The sequence below is a fragment of the Merops nubicus genome, unplaced genomic scaffold (assembly GCF_000691845.1).
Source record: "Merops nubicus isolate BGI_N331 unplaced genomic scaffold, ASM69184v1 scaffold18347, whole genome shotgun sequence".
NCBI lineage: Eukaryota > Metazoa > Chordata > Aves > Coraciiformes > Meropidae > Merops > Merops nubicus.
Window position 1 is genome coordinate 1 of NW_008622480.1, and position 11,937 is coordinate 11,937.

At 56.6% G+C, this 11,937-nt stretch overlaps 2 protein-coding genes across 2 annotated transcripts; both read right to left on the reverse strand.

Annotated features, from left to right (window-relative positions):
- Positions 1 to 84: 84 nt before the first annotated feature.
- LOC103777261 (signaling lymphocytic activation molecule-like) lies at positions 85 to 6,404 on the reverse strand (the record flags this gene model as incomplete). Its single annotated transcript, XM_008944808.1, has 5 exons — positions 6,356 to 6,404; positions 3,077 to 3,403; positions 2,453 to 2,734; positions 1,400 to 1,507; positions 85 to 164 (listed from the first exon to the last, which is right to left on the reverse strand). Coding segments are annotated over exons 1-5 (846 nt in total), but the record flags the coding sequence as incomplete, so codon positions are not given.
- Positions 6,405 to 10,451: 4,047 nt separating this feature from the next.
- Positions 10,452 to 11,472, reverse strand: LOC103777262 (CD48 antigen-like; the record flags this gene model as incomplete). Its single annotated transcript, XM_008944809.1, has 3 exons — positions 10,452 to 10,546; positions 10,819 to 11,082; positions 11,158 to 11,472. Coding segments are annotated over 3 exons (674 nt in total), but the record flags the coding sequence as incomplete, so codon positions are not given.
- Between the last annotated feature and the right edge of the window lie 465 nt (positions 11,473 to 11,937).

Sequence of the window (11,937 nt, forward strand, 5' to 3'; positions counted from 1 at the left end):
TCCCACCGCTCAGGGAGCGTTTTCACCCTCGAAGGAGCAGTTTTTGCCCCCCAGGAGCTGAGGGCAGCTGCTGCCCTGTCTCACCTGCACCCGCTGGACCTGGGAGTAGATGGTGTGCACCGTGGTGTCCTCGGCCAGCGGGGAGAGCTCCTGCCCCCGGGCAGCTGTGGGGGGAGAGGGGGGTCAGGGAGCTGGGAGAGGAGCAGGGAGCGTCTGCTCGGCCCCAAGGAGGTCACCTGGGGAGTGCTGGGGACACTGCTGGGCTCCTGGGGACACTGCTGGGCTCCCCAGGCCAAGGGGGACAAGGAGCTGCTGGAGAGAGTCCAGAGGAGGCTCTGGAGATGCTGAGGGGCTGGAGCATCTCTGTGCCAGGCCAGGCTGAGAGCCCTGGGGCTGCTGAGCTGGAGCAGAGAAGCCTCAGAGGGGATCTGAGCAGTGCTGAGCAAGAGCTAAAGGGCCCCCGGGGGGCAAGAGGCTGGGGCCAGACTCTGCTCAGTGGTGCCCAGGGACAGGCCAAGGGGCAACGGGCACCAACTGGAACCCAGGAGGTGCCACCTGAGCAGGAGGAGAAACTTCTTTGGGGGGAGGGTGGCCGAGCCTGGAGCAGCTGCCCAGAGAGGCTGTGGAGTCTCCAAACTGGAGAGATCCCAAACTGGGCTGGATGGGATCCTGGGCACCCTGCTGTGGGTGAGCTGCCACTCACTAGACCTGGCTGTGGATTTAAGGCCACCAGGGGCCAGCTCTTTCTTTCTCCCTTTTCTCTTTTTCCTCTTTTTTTCCTTTTTCCTCTTTATTTTTCTTCTTTCCTCTTTTTTCTTTTTTTTCCCCTTTCTTTCTTTTTTAACTTTTTCCCTTTTCTCTCTTTTTCCTTCTTTTCTCCCCTTTCTTTCTCTTTTTTCCCCTCTTTCTCTTTTTCTCTTTTTTCTCTTTTGTCCTTATTTTTTCCTCTTTTTTCTTTTTTCCTCTTTTTTCTCTTTTCCCTCTTTTTTCCTTTTTCCTCCTTTCTCCTTTTTCTTTTTTCTCTTTTCTCTTTTTTCCCTCTTTTTTCCTCTCTCTCTTTTTTTTATCTTTCTTTATATCATTTTTCTTTTTTCTCTTTTTCCCTATTTTTTTCTTTTTTCCCTCTTTCTTTTTTCTCTTCCTTCCCCATTTTTTTCCCTTTCCTCTCTTGTTTTCTCTTTTATCTCCAGCTGCTTTCCTTCCCCTTTCCATGCTTCAAGAGAAACCCATTTTGCTCCTCCCCACGGGCCAGGTTAACCCCACAGACGATGCACTCACAGGAATTGCCCCCTTGGGCCTCTCAGGGGTTTTGGCAGGGGGCAGTTTTCATGGCCCCCCTGAGGCTCAGCCCATTTGTGGACCACCAGCCACCCCAGCCCCCCTCCCTGGAGTCACTCACCAGTGGACGTGGCCAGACGGGCGATGAAGATCCCGACGAGCAGCATCCCCATGGCGATGGGCACCACCACCACCAGCACCAGCTGATCCCACCACAGCCTCCCGCTGCCTGGGAGGGGAGAGGGAAGGAGTTCAGCTGGCAGCCCAGGGTCACCCCAGGGTGAGCAGAGCAAGCTGCTATCAAAACTTTTCTCCTCTCCTTGCCTAATTTTGGGCTGCTTATTTTGGTAGAACAGGAAGCACGGGCAGGAAGTGCACATCTTCAGCAGAGCTCTCTCTCTCTAATTGCCTCCAGACTGCAACAGTCAGCGAAAAACCTGCTGCGGGCCAGATCAGGGGCAGATAAAGCCCTAAAAATGTCTCCGATGGCTTTATGGAGGTCTGCAGAGAGGGAGACCCTTTGTAAAACACCCATGCGTGGGGGGAGGATGGCCCTGGGACAGCTCTGCAGCCCCAGCTGGGAACCCACCACAGGGAGGCACCCGGTTGCCCCCGCTCCTGGACCTCCAATGGTGACACCACACCGGGGTGTCCACATCACAAGGGGTTTTGGGGTGAGGAACAAGCCTGAAACCCCCTTGGAGCATCTCATCCCAGCATCTCGCTTGCCTAGTCCTGACCATTTTCCCAGCACAGGTCACGGCCAGATTCCCAGCAGAGGTGTGACCTCACCTCCAGATCCCCAGGGAATGGGGCAACCAACACAGTCCCTGCCCACCCCCAGAAAAACTCCCCCACGTCACAAGGGAGGGCTAAAAAAATCCCTCTGAGTGAGAGCGTGACTGTCACCCCACGAGCCTCCGAAGGGAAGTTGTCACCGAGGTTTTTATCCTCCCCAAACCACCCGGGGTACGAGTCTCACGTCTTGAAAAGCATCCTGGAGCATCCAGGCGTGGCAAGCAGGGCGGCCAGGGAGGCAAGTGAGACCCACAGGTTAGCATTTACAGGAAGAACTGGGCAACCCTGAGCAGATGATGTGGAAAAAGTCCCCTGCCACCCAAGAGCAAGACCAGGGGAGCTGGGGAAGGAGCCAGGTCCCCAGGTGAGGACTCACCCCCTTGGCTGTAGCTGCACTCGGAGGAGTTGAAGGTGGCGACCCGGCGGCTGACGGGGTTGCTGGCGGTGCAGGAGCAGGCGATGCTCACGTTCTGCAGGGGGTAGGAGAGGTGCAGGAGGCTGCCGTTGTGGGAGCAGAGCCCCGGGGTGCCCCTGTCCTGGCCACCCCAGCTGTAGGAGACGTGGTCCCCTCGCTCCGCCGTGCAGTTGAGGGTGAGGGTGCAGGTCCCGTTGGCCAACGCCCAGCGGAGGATCTCGATGCTGGGGTCGGACACCGGCTCTGGGGAGGAGGAGAGAGGGAGAAGGGTTGTGCTCAGGGGAGGATGCAAACGTTGCTTTGGCCTGGGAAAGCCTGCTGGCCTCTCCTAAAAACCCAGGAGATGGAGAAGAACCTGGCCAGCCCTGCACCTGCAAACGGCTCTAGAGCAGGATGTGGTTCCCACAGACCCAAAGGCTCCTGGGCGTACTCACATGGGGCTGCAGAGGGTCCTGGACTCACTTGGCATCAGGGTGGGCATCTCCCACCCCCACCTTGGACCACCGTCCACCTCCCAAACCTGCTCCCAGCACCACAAGAGGCTGGGAACACCCAACAAGGTCCTCCCCAAGCAACGTGCCTCACCGTACACCTCCAGCTGTATCTGCCAGACCTCCTCCTCCGAGCCCTTGCTGACACTGTACTCGTAGATCTGCCAGTCCTGCCGGCTGGTGTTGAGGATCTCCAGGGAGAAGGTGTCCTCGTGGAAGGAAATTCGTTCCTTCATGTAGTTGGTGTATTTGCCCTGGGAGTAGCTGAGCAGGACAAGTTTCCTGTGCGGGTCCTCCGTGTCCCTCTTCCAGGTGGCCGACCTGAAGCTCTGGGTGAGTTCCCGGAGCTCCGGCGGGATCCGCAGCGTCGTCGCCTTCCCCAGGGTGCCCAGCACCTTCTCCCTCACCCCGCGGCCCGTTCCTGGTGGGAGATCAGAGAGAAGGGCTGAGGCAAGCAGGGAGGCAACGGGTGGGCTCGGAGAGGCCGTTTCCCCCCCTCCCCATCCTGGCTCTGGTGACGGCGCTGGAGTCACCCTTGTCACCTGCAGGCTGGGGAGGGCTCGGGCTGCCTGAGATAAAGAATTGAGCAGATTATTTGTGTGATCGAGCTCTGGGTTACCCACCACATCCTGCCCCACCACGGCTGCTCCTGGGTGAGGACACAGGGTACACTGTGTGCTGGGGCTCAGGGCGAGCTCTGCCCTGTGCCCACCCTGCAAGACCATCCCCAGAACCAAAGGAGCCACCCCAGCCTCACATCCTTGTCCCTTGAAGGATGTGGGTTGAGAGCTCAGCTCAGGAGCTGGAGGAGAAACGTCGCCTTCATCATCTTCCTCCCTGAATGCTGCTTCATTTGCAGCAGCGTCAGTTCTCTCCTGGGTTGGGCACCCTGCGTGCAGTGGCCAAATCCTGGTGGAAGGCTCCGGGCTCCCCACTGGCACGACAGCCACGTGGCAGGGGTGCCTCCAAAGAGAAGGTGCTTGCAGCCCCAGTCTGGTGGGGATGGTGGTCCTGGGACAAGGGTGCTGGTCCTGGGTCAAGGGTGCTGGTCCTGGGACAAGGATGATGGTCTTGGGACAGGGATGATGGTCTCGGGACAGGGATGACGGTCTCGGGACAGGGATGATGGTCCTGGGACAAGGATGCTGGTAGTGGTGGGACCAGCCTGGGGAGTTCCCAGTGACACCAGTGCGGTCCAGAGGGAGGTGGTGCTTGGTGGTGGCTCTTGGCCAAAGCCTGCAGCTGGGTGCACGTCATGGCACCCACCCTCCTCCAGCACCTCAGCTCCAGAAACATCTGGTGGGACTTGTAGAAATGGCAGTAAGTGCCCAGAAATTCCTGGAGGTGCAAAGCCCAGGCTGCCCTTCTCCTGGCCGAGGTGGTGCCAGGTGCATGTTTTGGTGGCCAGAGAAAAGTGCTTTCAAAAGAAGAGGGGTGCAAACATCTCCCATGGGTCCCAAAGCATCTCAACCACCCAGGTTTCCTAGAGAGCACCTTCTCTCCCAGCTCCTCTCCTCTCTGCTGCAAGGCAGTGATTCATATTTGCCCACAGCCCGGGCAAACAAGTTTGTTTTTGTAGGAAACAGCGTGGGGAGAGGTGCCAGCTCAGCCCTGCTGCCAGGGACCCCACCGTGTCACCCCCACGTTTCCTAACAGCTTCTTTCCACTGGGGTGAGATTTTTACCCCAGAGAGGGGAAAAAAAAAAAGAGAAAAAGGAAGTGGGGGAGCAACCCTAAAAGTCCAGACCTGGGGGAGCCCAGACGAGCCCAGGGTCTGCCCCTCCTGCAGCACACACACTTCCAGTTCAAACCACAGAGCCAACGCTCCCCCCGCCACCTTCTCCAGGAAGCACCACCACTAATTTTTATTTTTCCCAGCTCCGTGGCACAAAACCCACCAGTTTTGGAGCTGTCCCTGGGGTTTACACCCCCCCAGCACCGAAGCAGCCGTGCTGGCACGGCCGTCACCCCACAGAGACCCCACGGTCCAGCCACCCCAGGGCCTCACACAGGGTTTTTTTTTCAGCTGATTTACTGTAAATCTCAGCACAGGGATGGAGGAGATGTCTTCTCAGCACCACGTCCTCCTGACGTGCAGCACTTGGGCTCTTTGCTGACTACCAGGTGGAAAAGCCCTTTTATGTCATGTTAGAAAAACCCTCTGCCTCTGTGGAGAAGATGACTTGGACTGGAGCGAGGATGAAGGACGAGGGAGGTTCTCAGACCTCCTGAGGTCCTCAGACCTTCAGAGGTCCTCAGACTTTCAGCTAGGTCTCAACCCATCCATGCTGAAGGTCAGATGGAAGGGTTGGAGGATGGGAAGTGATCTGCACCAGCACAGTCCAGAGCAGCATCAGGTATGGAGCTGGTGGGACTTTCAGGGTGCTGGTTAGACAGAAAACCCCGTGGGGATTTTAAAGGCAGGTATTGGAGGAATGTGGAGCCAGAAGAGCTGAGGAGGAACTTCAGCTCTGAGGAGAAACCTCGGCTTTGCCCAGGTCTCTGGTGTCCTGGCCCAGGTCTGCACCCAGTAGTGACGCAGACAGTGGTGGAGGGCCCACGGGGCTGCAAATCCCCGGGGAAGAGGAGCAGACGTCATGGTGGCACCAAGAGGAGGGTCCAAATCAGTCACAGCTCCCTTGGCTCTGCTCAGGGGCCCCAAATCCCTCTGCTCTTGCTCAGGCTCCCCAGGAGAGGAACGAGCTTTGCAGCAGGCAACCCTAACTGGGACGGGCTGGGAGGAAAGGAGGTGGGAGCTCAGGGGGTCCGGGTGGTCCTCACTTGCCAAGCAGCTGGTTTGGGAGGGGATTTTGACTCATCCAGGACCCCACCACCTCCACAACACCATCCACCTCTGGCCAGGGCTCTCCAGGCACCCCAAACCCAGGCATTGCCCTGTTGCCAGTCCCTTTCCTTCATCTTAAACACCTCTTCTTGGGTTCCATCTCCCAGCCCAGTGGCACCTCTTGATCCGAGGCACTCGATCTCACGACAAGCGAGACAATCCCCCAAGGACCTTCCTCTCAACTACCCCAACTCCCCTCTGGTCCTAAATCCTTTGCTCAGGGCTGCAAACACCCCATCCAAACCCCCCGCAGAGCTCCTCTCTTGCAGCCACACTTTGTCCATCCACATCTCCCTTCATTCATCATCTTTTATCCTCTCCTCCCTCCTCCTGCCTGCTAGGAGCCTATTAGGGATGCGCCACGCATCCAACCCGGAGCTGCCAGCCGTTTATCTTCCAGATGAACATTCCCACTCCACCCACCCGCCCGGCAGGCGGCTCGTTGTTTTTCCAAAGTTCTCAATATCTGCCAAAAAAAATCCCCCAAACAATCCAAAACATTTCATTTAAAAAAAGAACTAGACCTACCCCCAACGCAGCCGAGAGAGAGGAGCAGCCAGAGGCAGACGCAGCCCATGCCTCGGTTCACGGAGCCTCTGCTGCTCTGGGGCTAATATTTGCTGCTGGGCTCATTTGAAGAGCAGGTGTAGTCAAATCAGAGGCTCTGCCCCGGGGCCATGTGTTTCCTGTTTTTGGCTGAATGATTCTTTCTGGGTTTTTTGAGCAGAAAGTATTGAAAGCGTCGATTCTCGTCGCTGGGGACAACCCCAGAGACCTGCAGAAAGAAGCAGAGCGTTGAGGTAGAGTTTGTAGCAGGGATGCATCATCCTACCACGGGACCTTCAGTAGACCCCAAAAGAAGAGGAAATGACCAGCAAGAAAATCACCCCACTTATGGTAACAACTTCCCGGGGCTGTACAGAGCCTTCGAGCCCTGCTGAGCACAGCGGGGGTGGAGAACGAGGTGGAGGTGGAGATGGAGACGGAGGTGGAGATGGAGGTGGAGATGGAGACAGAGGTGGAGATGGAGACAGAGGGGGAGATGGAGGTGGAGATGGAGACAGAGGTGGAGATGGAGACAGAGGGGGAGATGGAGGTGGAGATGGAGACAGAGGTGGAGATGGAGACAGAGGGGGAGATGGAGGTGGAGATGGAGACAGAGGTGGAGATGGAGACAGAGGGGGAGATGGAGGTGGAGATGGAGACAGAGGTGGAGATGGAGACAGAGGGGGAGATGGAGGTGGAGATGGAGACAGAGGTGGAGATGGAGACAGAGGGGGAGATGGAGGTGGAGATGGAGACAGAGGTGGAGATGGAGACAGAGGGGGAGATGGAGGTGGAGATGGAGACAGAGGTGGAGATGGAGACAGAGGGGGAGATGGAGGTGGAGATGGAGACAGAGGTGGAGATGGAGACAGAGGGGGAGATGGAGGTGGAGATGGAGATAGAGGTGGAGATGGCCACTGTCTTCACATGGCAGCATCCCAGCTGCTGCTGCTCCTTCATCCCAGTCCCATGGTTCACTGGTGGTCACTGGTGGTCACTGGTGCTCGCAGCCATGATGCCCATCGGTGCAGGAAAGTGCCAAATAATTTGGGATTGAGCCCTAATCCTGTTTTGGGGCCCTAAATGTTCTGGGATTAACTCCTAATCCTGCTTTGGGGCCCCAAATATTCTGGGGTTAAAGCCTAATTCTGCTTTGGGGCCCTAAAGGTTCTGGGATTAACTCCTAATTCTGCTTTTGGGATCCAAATATTCTGGGATTAAACCCTAATTCTGCTTTGGGGCCTCAAATATTCTGGGATTAACCCATAGTGCTGCTTTGGGCTTCAGGGGATCTATGAGGAGGTGGTCTTTAAAACCTCACCAAGGAAAAGCCCAAACTTTGTGCTCAGGCTCAACACTCAAGGAGGTGATAGAACCATGGACTGGTTTGGGTGGGAAGGGACCTTTCAAGCTCATCTCACCCAACCCCCTGCAGGGAGCAGGGACATCCCCAACTAGAGCAGGGTGCTCAGAGCCCTCAACCTTACCTGGAATGATTCCAGGGATGGGGCTTCGACCACCTCTCTGGGCAACCTGGGCCAGGGTCCCACCACCCTCAGCATCCAAAATTTCTCCTTTTTCTCTAGTCTAAATCTCCCTCTTTCAATTTAAACCCATCCCCCCTTGCGTTGGCCCCTTATGTTGTCCCCAGATTTCTTCTAAGCCTGCCTGAAGATCTTAGAGGCCCTCGAAGGGATCTTGGACCTTGGTTTTCTCTCGAAAGGATCTGGACCTTGGTTTTCTCCATCGCGGGTGCTTGGGGATGGGGACAATCCTCCCCCAGGGTGGGGATGGAGCAGGGACCTCAGCGTCCCACGCTCAGCAGAGCGCTGGGCATGGGGAAACCACCTCTCACTTCTTCCACTGCTGGAGAGGGGTGAGAAAAAACTCTGGGTTTGTGTTTTTACTGGAATGAATTATTCACCCTCGGCCCGTGACACCCTAGAATGGGAGAACGTTTTTTTTCCTCTTGTTTTCTTCAAGTTTCCATTGTTTTCTTCTGCTTTGCAGAGGAGAGAGCACGAAGCAGGAGTCCCTGTGATGTTCTAAACATCATGAGGACATAAAGGGTGAGCTTACACCTCCTTGCTCCAAGACCTCCGTCCGTTTTGTCACCAACAACTTTCTGATGACCAAAAGCCCAAAACCACATCGCACCCTTCCCGTTCAGAAAGCATCTAGATGACAAAGGAAAAAAAACCACCAAAACAAGCCATTTCCCAAAAACTCAGCAATTCACAGGAGGGAAGAGCTCAGCAGAGGTGTAGAAAAGGATGAGTAAGAGCAGGATGAGGGGACTCAGCCCCTTCTCTCACCCACACGGACACCAGGAGCTTTGGCTCAGCTGAGACACAACAGTGGTTCCTACTGGAGGCAGTTGGCTCCTGGACCAAGCACTTGGCCAGATGATCACCTTGAGGTGTCCTGCAGAGCAGCCACCTTCCCTGGGGAGCATCCCACCCGAAGAGATGTTGCTCAAGGAGGTCCCCAGTGGATGTCTCCACCAGATCGGCCCCTCAGGTAAGGCAACAGGGTGGTCCCCAACCCTTCACTGGCCATGGATGGGTGCCTCATGCTTGGGTGCAGGTTGTGCTGGCGTGGAGAAGAACATTGACCACAAAAGAGTCCAGGAAAACCATAAAAACCCAATAGCAGCCAAGGGGCACCACCAAAGCCACGTGCCCGAGGCTGGGCTGGCACTGGGCAGGAGGAAGGGGAAAAATTAAGCAAAACCATGATGATGATGGTGCTCAGTGGTTGTCCTGGGCTTTGTCAGGGGCAGAAGAACCCCAAAGGTCCATATGGGAATGGACCGAGAGCCGAGCAAATATTTTCAAGGGGGTGGGGAGGGATTTCTGCAAGAATATAAATAGAACCATCAGCCACCCAGCAGAAATCACCCTGAGCCACTGAGTAGAACCAGGAGCTGGAATGGTTGTTGAGTCTTACTGGTTTTTTTTCAAAGGAGCCAGTGAGGTCCCTGTTGACCTTTTGATGAGGCTGATCTGAGGAGTCCTTGCTCGACGCCAGCTCTGGAAAGTGGTGCCTCTTGGGTTTTATGGAGAGTAGAACCCAGTTCTCCCATTCCTGGGGCTGGTTTGCTGGAGCTGGCAGCATCAGCAGCACCCCAGGGCTGTGGTGGCTCCGAGACGTGTCCCCATCCCTCCTTTACAGGCTGAGGGATCATCTCAACGAGACACAACCTCCCACTGCGATGGGCCCACCCTCCAGAGCCAGCTCCTCCCATGGAAGGGCTCTTGGCCCCCCAGGAAGGGTGTTGAAGAGGGGGGAAAAACAGCTCCTTCCATCACACCCCCAATCCCTGAGCACCCACCGTGTCCAACCACAGAGGACAACACAGAGCAGGCACCTAAAACGGTGTGGTTTCAGTTAAAAAAGGAATTTAATGTATATAAAAAGACCCCTGAAGGCAGAGGCTGAACTCAACCTGTCGAATCCTTCCTGGCAGAGAAAGCCAAAGGTGCCACATCAGCTCTGCCCCCCCCGGGATGCTCTGGTGGCCCAGACCTGGGGGGTGGGCAGCAGCTCCTGGTTGTACCCATGCTGGTGTGACTGGTTTTAGGCTAAACACATCCTGCAGAGCTCACGAGTCCCACAAAGGGCATCGCCCACAGCAGGGAGTGGCCGAGGATCCACCACCAAGATGTCCACGGGGAGCCCTGGGAATGGCTCAGACTGGGTCTCCCCACGGACCTCCGGGTGGGGGAAAGGAGAATTTCCAGGAAGTTCACCATGAATTCAACATTTTAGTGCTGGGGTTTTCAAATCATCGCTTCCTGTTTTGTTCAGACTGGGACAACATGACCTATGATGAAAAAAAGACGAAATGGGAAAGGTGAGGAGGGAAACTGAGGCAGGGAGCGACGCCGAGGGCAGTGGCAGGGCCTGGGCTGGTGGGACTGTGAGGCTGGTGAGTGGTGGTGTGACAGACGCTGGTTACAATGGTTCCCCTGAGCTACTGCATCTTTCTGCATCCAGATGGTTTGGGAATCTCATCCAGGTGCTGGTCCCACGCCAGGGGGTGATGAGGTGAGGAGATGTCAACCGCAGAGCGTCCTTAAATCAGAGCGAGGAGGAGGAGGAGGAGGAGGAGATGTCCCAGGGCCACCAGCACGCTGGTGACGGTGCAAGATGCAGCTGCCGAAGACTCAGCTGGAGGCAGAGGGAGACCACCAAGGGTGTTGGGAGGGCCGTGGGCCAGCCCTGGAAGAGGACCACCCCCATCCCCTCCCCAGCTGGGGTCCCACCAGCCCACAGTGCAGAGAGAAGAGAGACCCAGCACTCCTCACCCACCCTCCAGTCTTGCAGAGACCCGTTGCCCTCAGGGTCCCTGGTGCTCTTCCAAGGACCCTCCAAAGCCAAGGCCACCTTGCAGCCCACCCCACCCGAGTTTGGTCATCTCCTGTGTGCACCAAGGGTGGTACCTGTCCAGGAGCAGGGGTGTTTGTAGATCAGCAAGGAGCTGTTGGACGAGACAGGGTTTCTGACTCTGCAGGTGTAGGTTTCTACCAAGGGGTTGAAGGACACAGGCTGCTCAGCAGCACCCCCATCCTTCACTTGGATCCTCTGGGGGGGGATCCACTCGTAGATCACCCCATCGACTCCCACCCAGCACTCCAGGGTGGCATTGCACAACTCCAGGTCGCTCTTGAACACTCTGGCACTCACGACGGGCTTGGGGACCAGGTCTGCAAGAGGCAACGAGATGTCACAACCTCCCCGTCCCCCACCCCTGGGACAACCCTCCCATCCTCCCAGCTCACCGTACACCACCAGGAGGATGTTCTCGATGTGCTCCTTGCCCACGTTGTCCTCCAGGTACACCTGGTACGTGCTGCTGTCGTTTTTCTGGAGGTGGGTGATTTTGAGGGTGTTGTTGGGGAAGAGCTCCAGGCGTCCCTTGTAGCTGCTGTTGGGGTACTGGACCCTCCCGTCGCTGTCCCTGCTGGCCAGCTTCATGTTGTTGTTGCGTCTCCAGTGGACTTGGTGGGGGGAGATGTGGTTTTTAAGGCTGGGGCTGAGATATGCCACCCCGTGAACGACCCCGACGACCTCCGACGCCTCGGGTTGTGTCCAGGCTGTTGAGGAAGCAAAGACCAGCGCTGCTGAGGCAGTGTGCTGCCAATGACCAGGCCCAACCAAAATGATACCACCAGCAGGGAGAGGAACCAACAGGCAGACTGTCTTGTAGACAAAAATGTTACTATAGGAATGACCGCCGGGGGTACAAAGATGTCAACAAGCTCCTACATGATCGACGCCACCCCCAACAACCCCACAAATGACACAACTCGGCCCACAACAGGGGGTACAAACAGTGACCTGAGGTTGCCCACAGTTGGCATGGGAAACAGCCAGAGCAGCCAGCTGAACACATCAGAGAAAGGTGCCCACATGGTGACTCTCACCCAATCCGCCCGTGTTCACAAAGGTCTAACCAGACGTGGGCCCAGCTCCAGGAGAGTCAGGAGGTCTGCCCTGAACCAGGAAGCTCTGTGGAGTGCACTCCACAGACAGACACTCCTGACTCCCCGCCCGGGGGC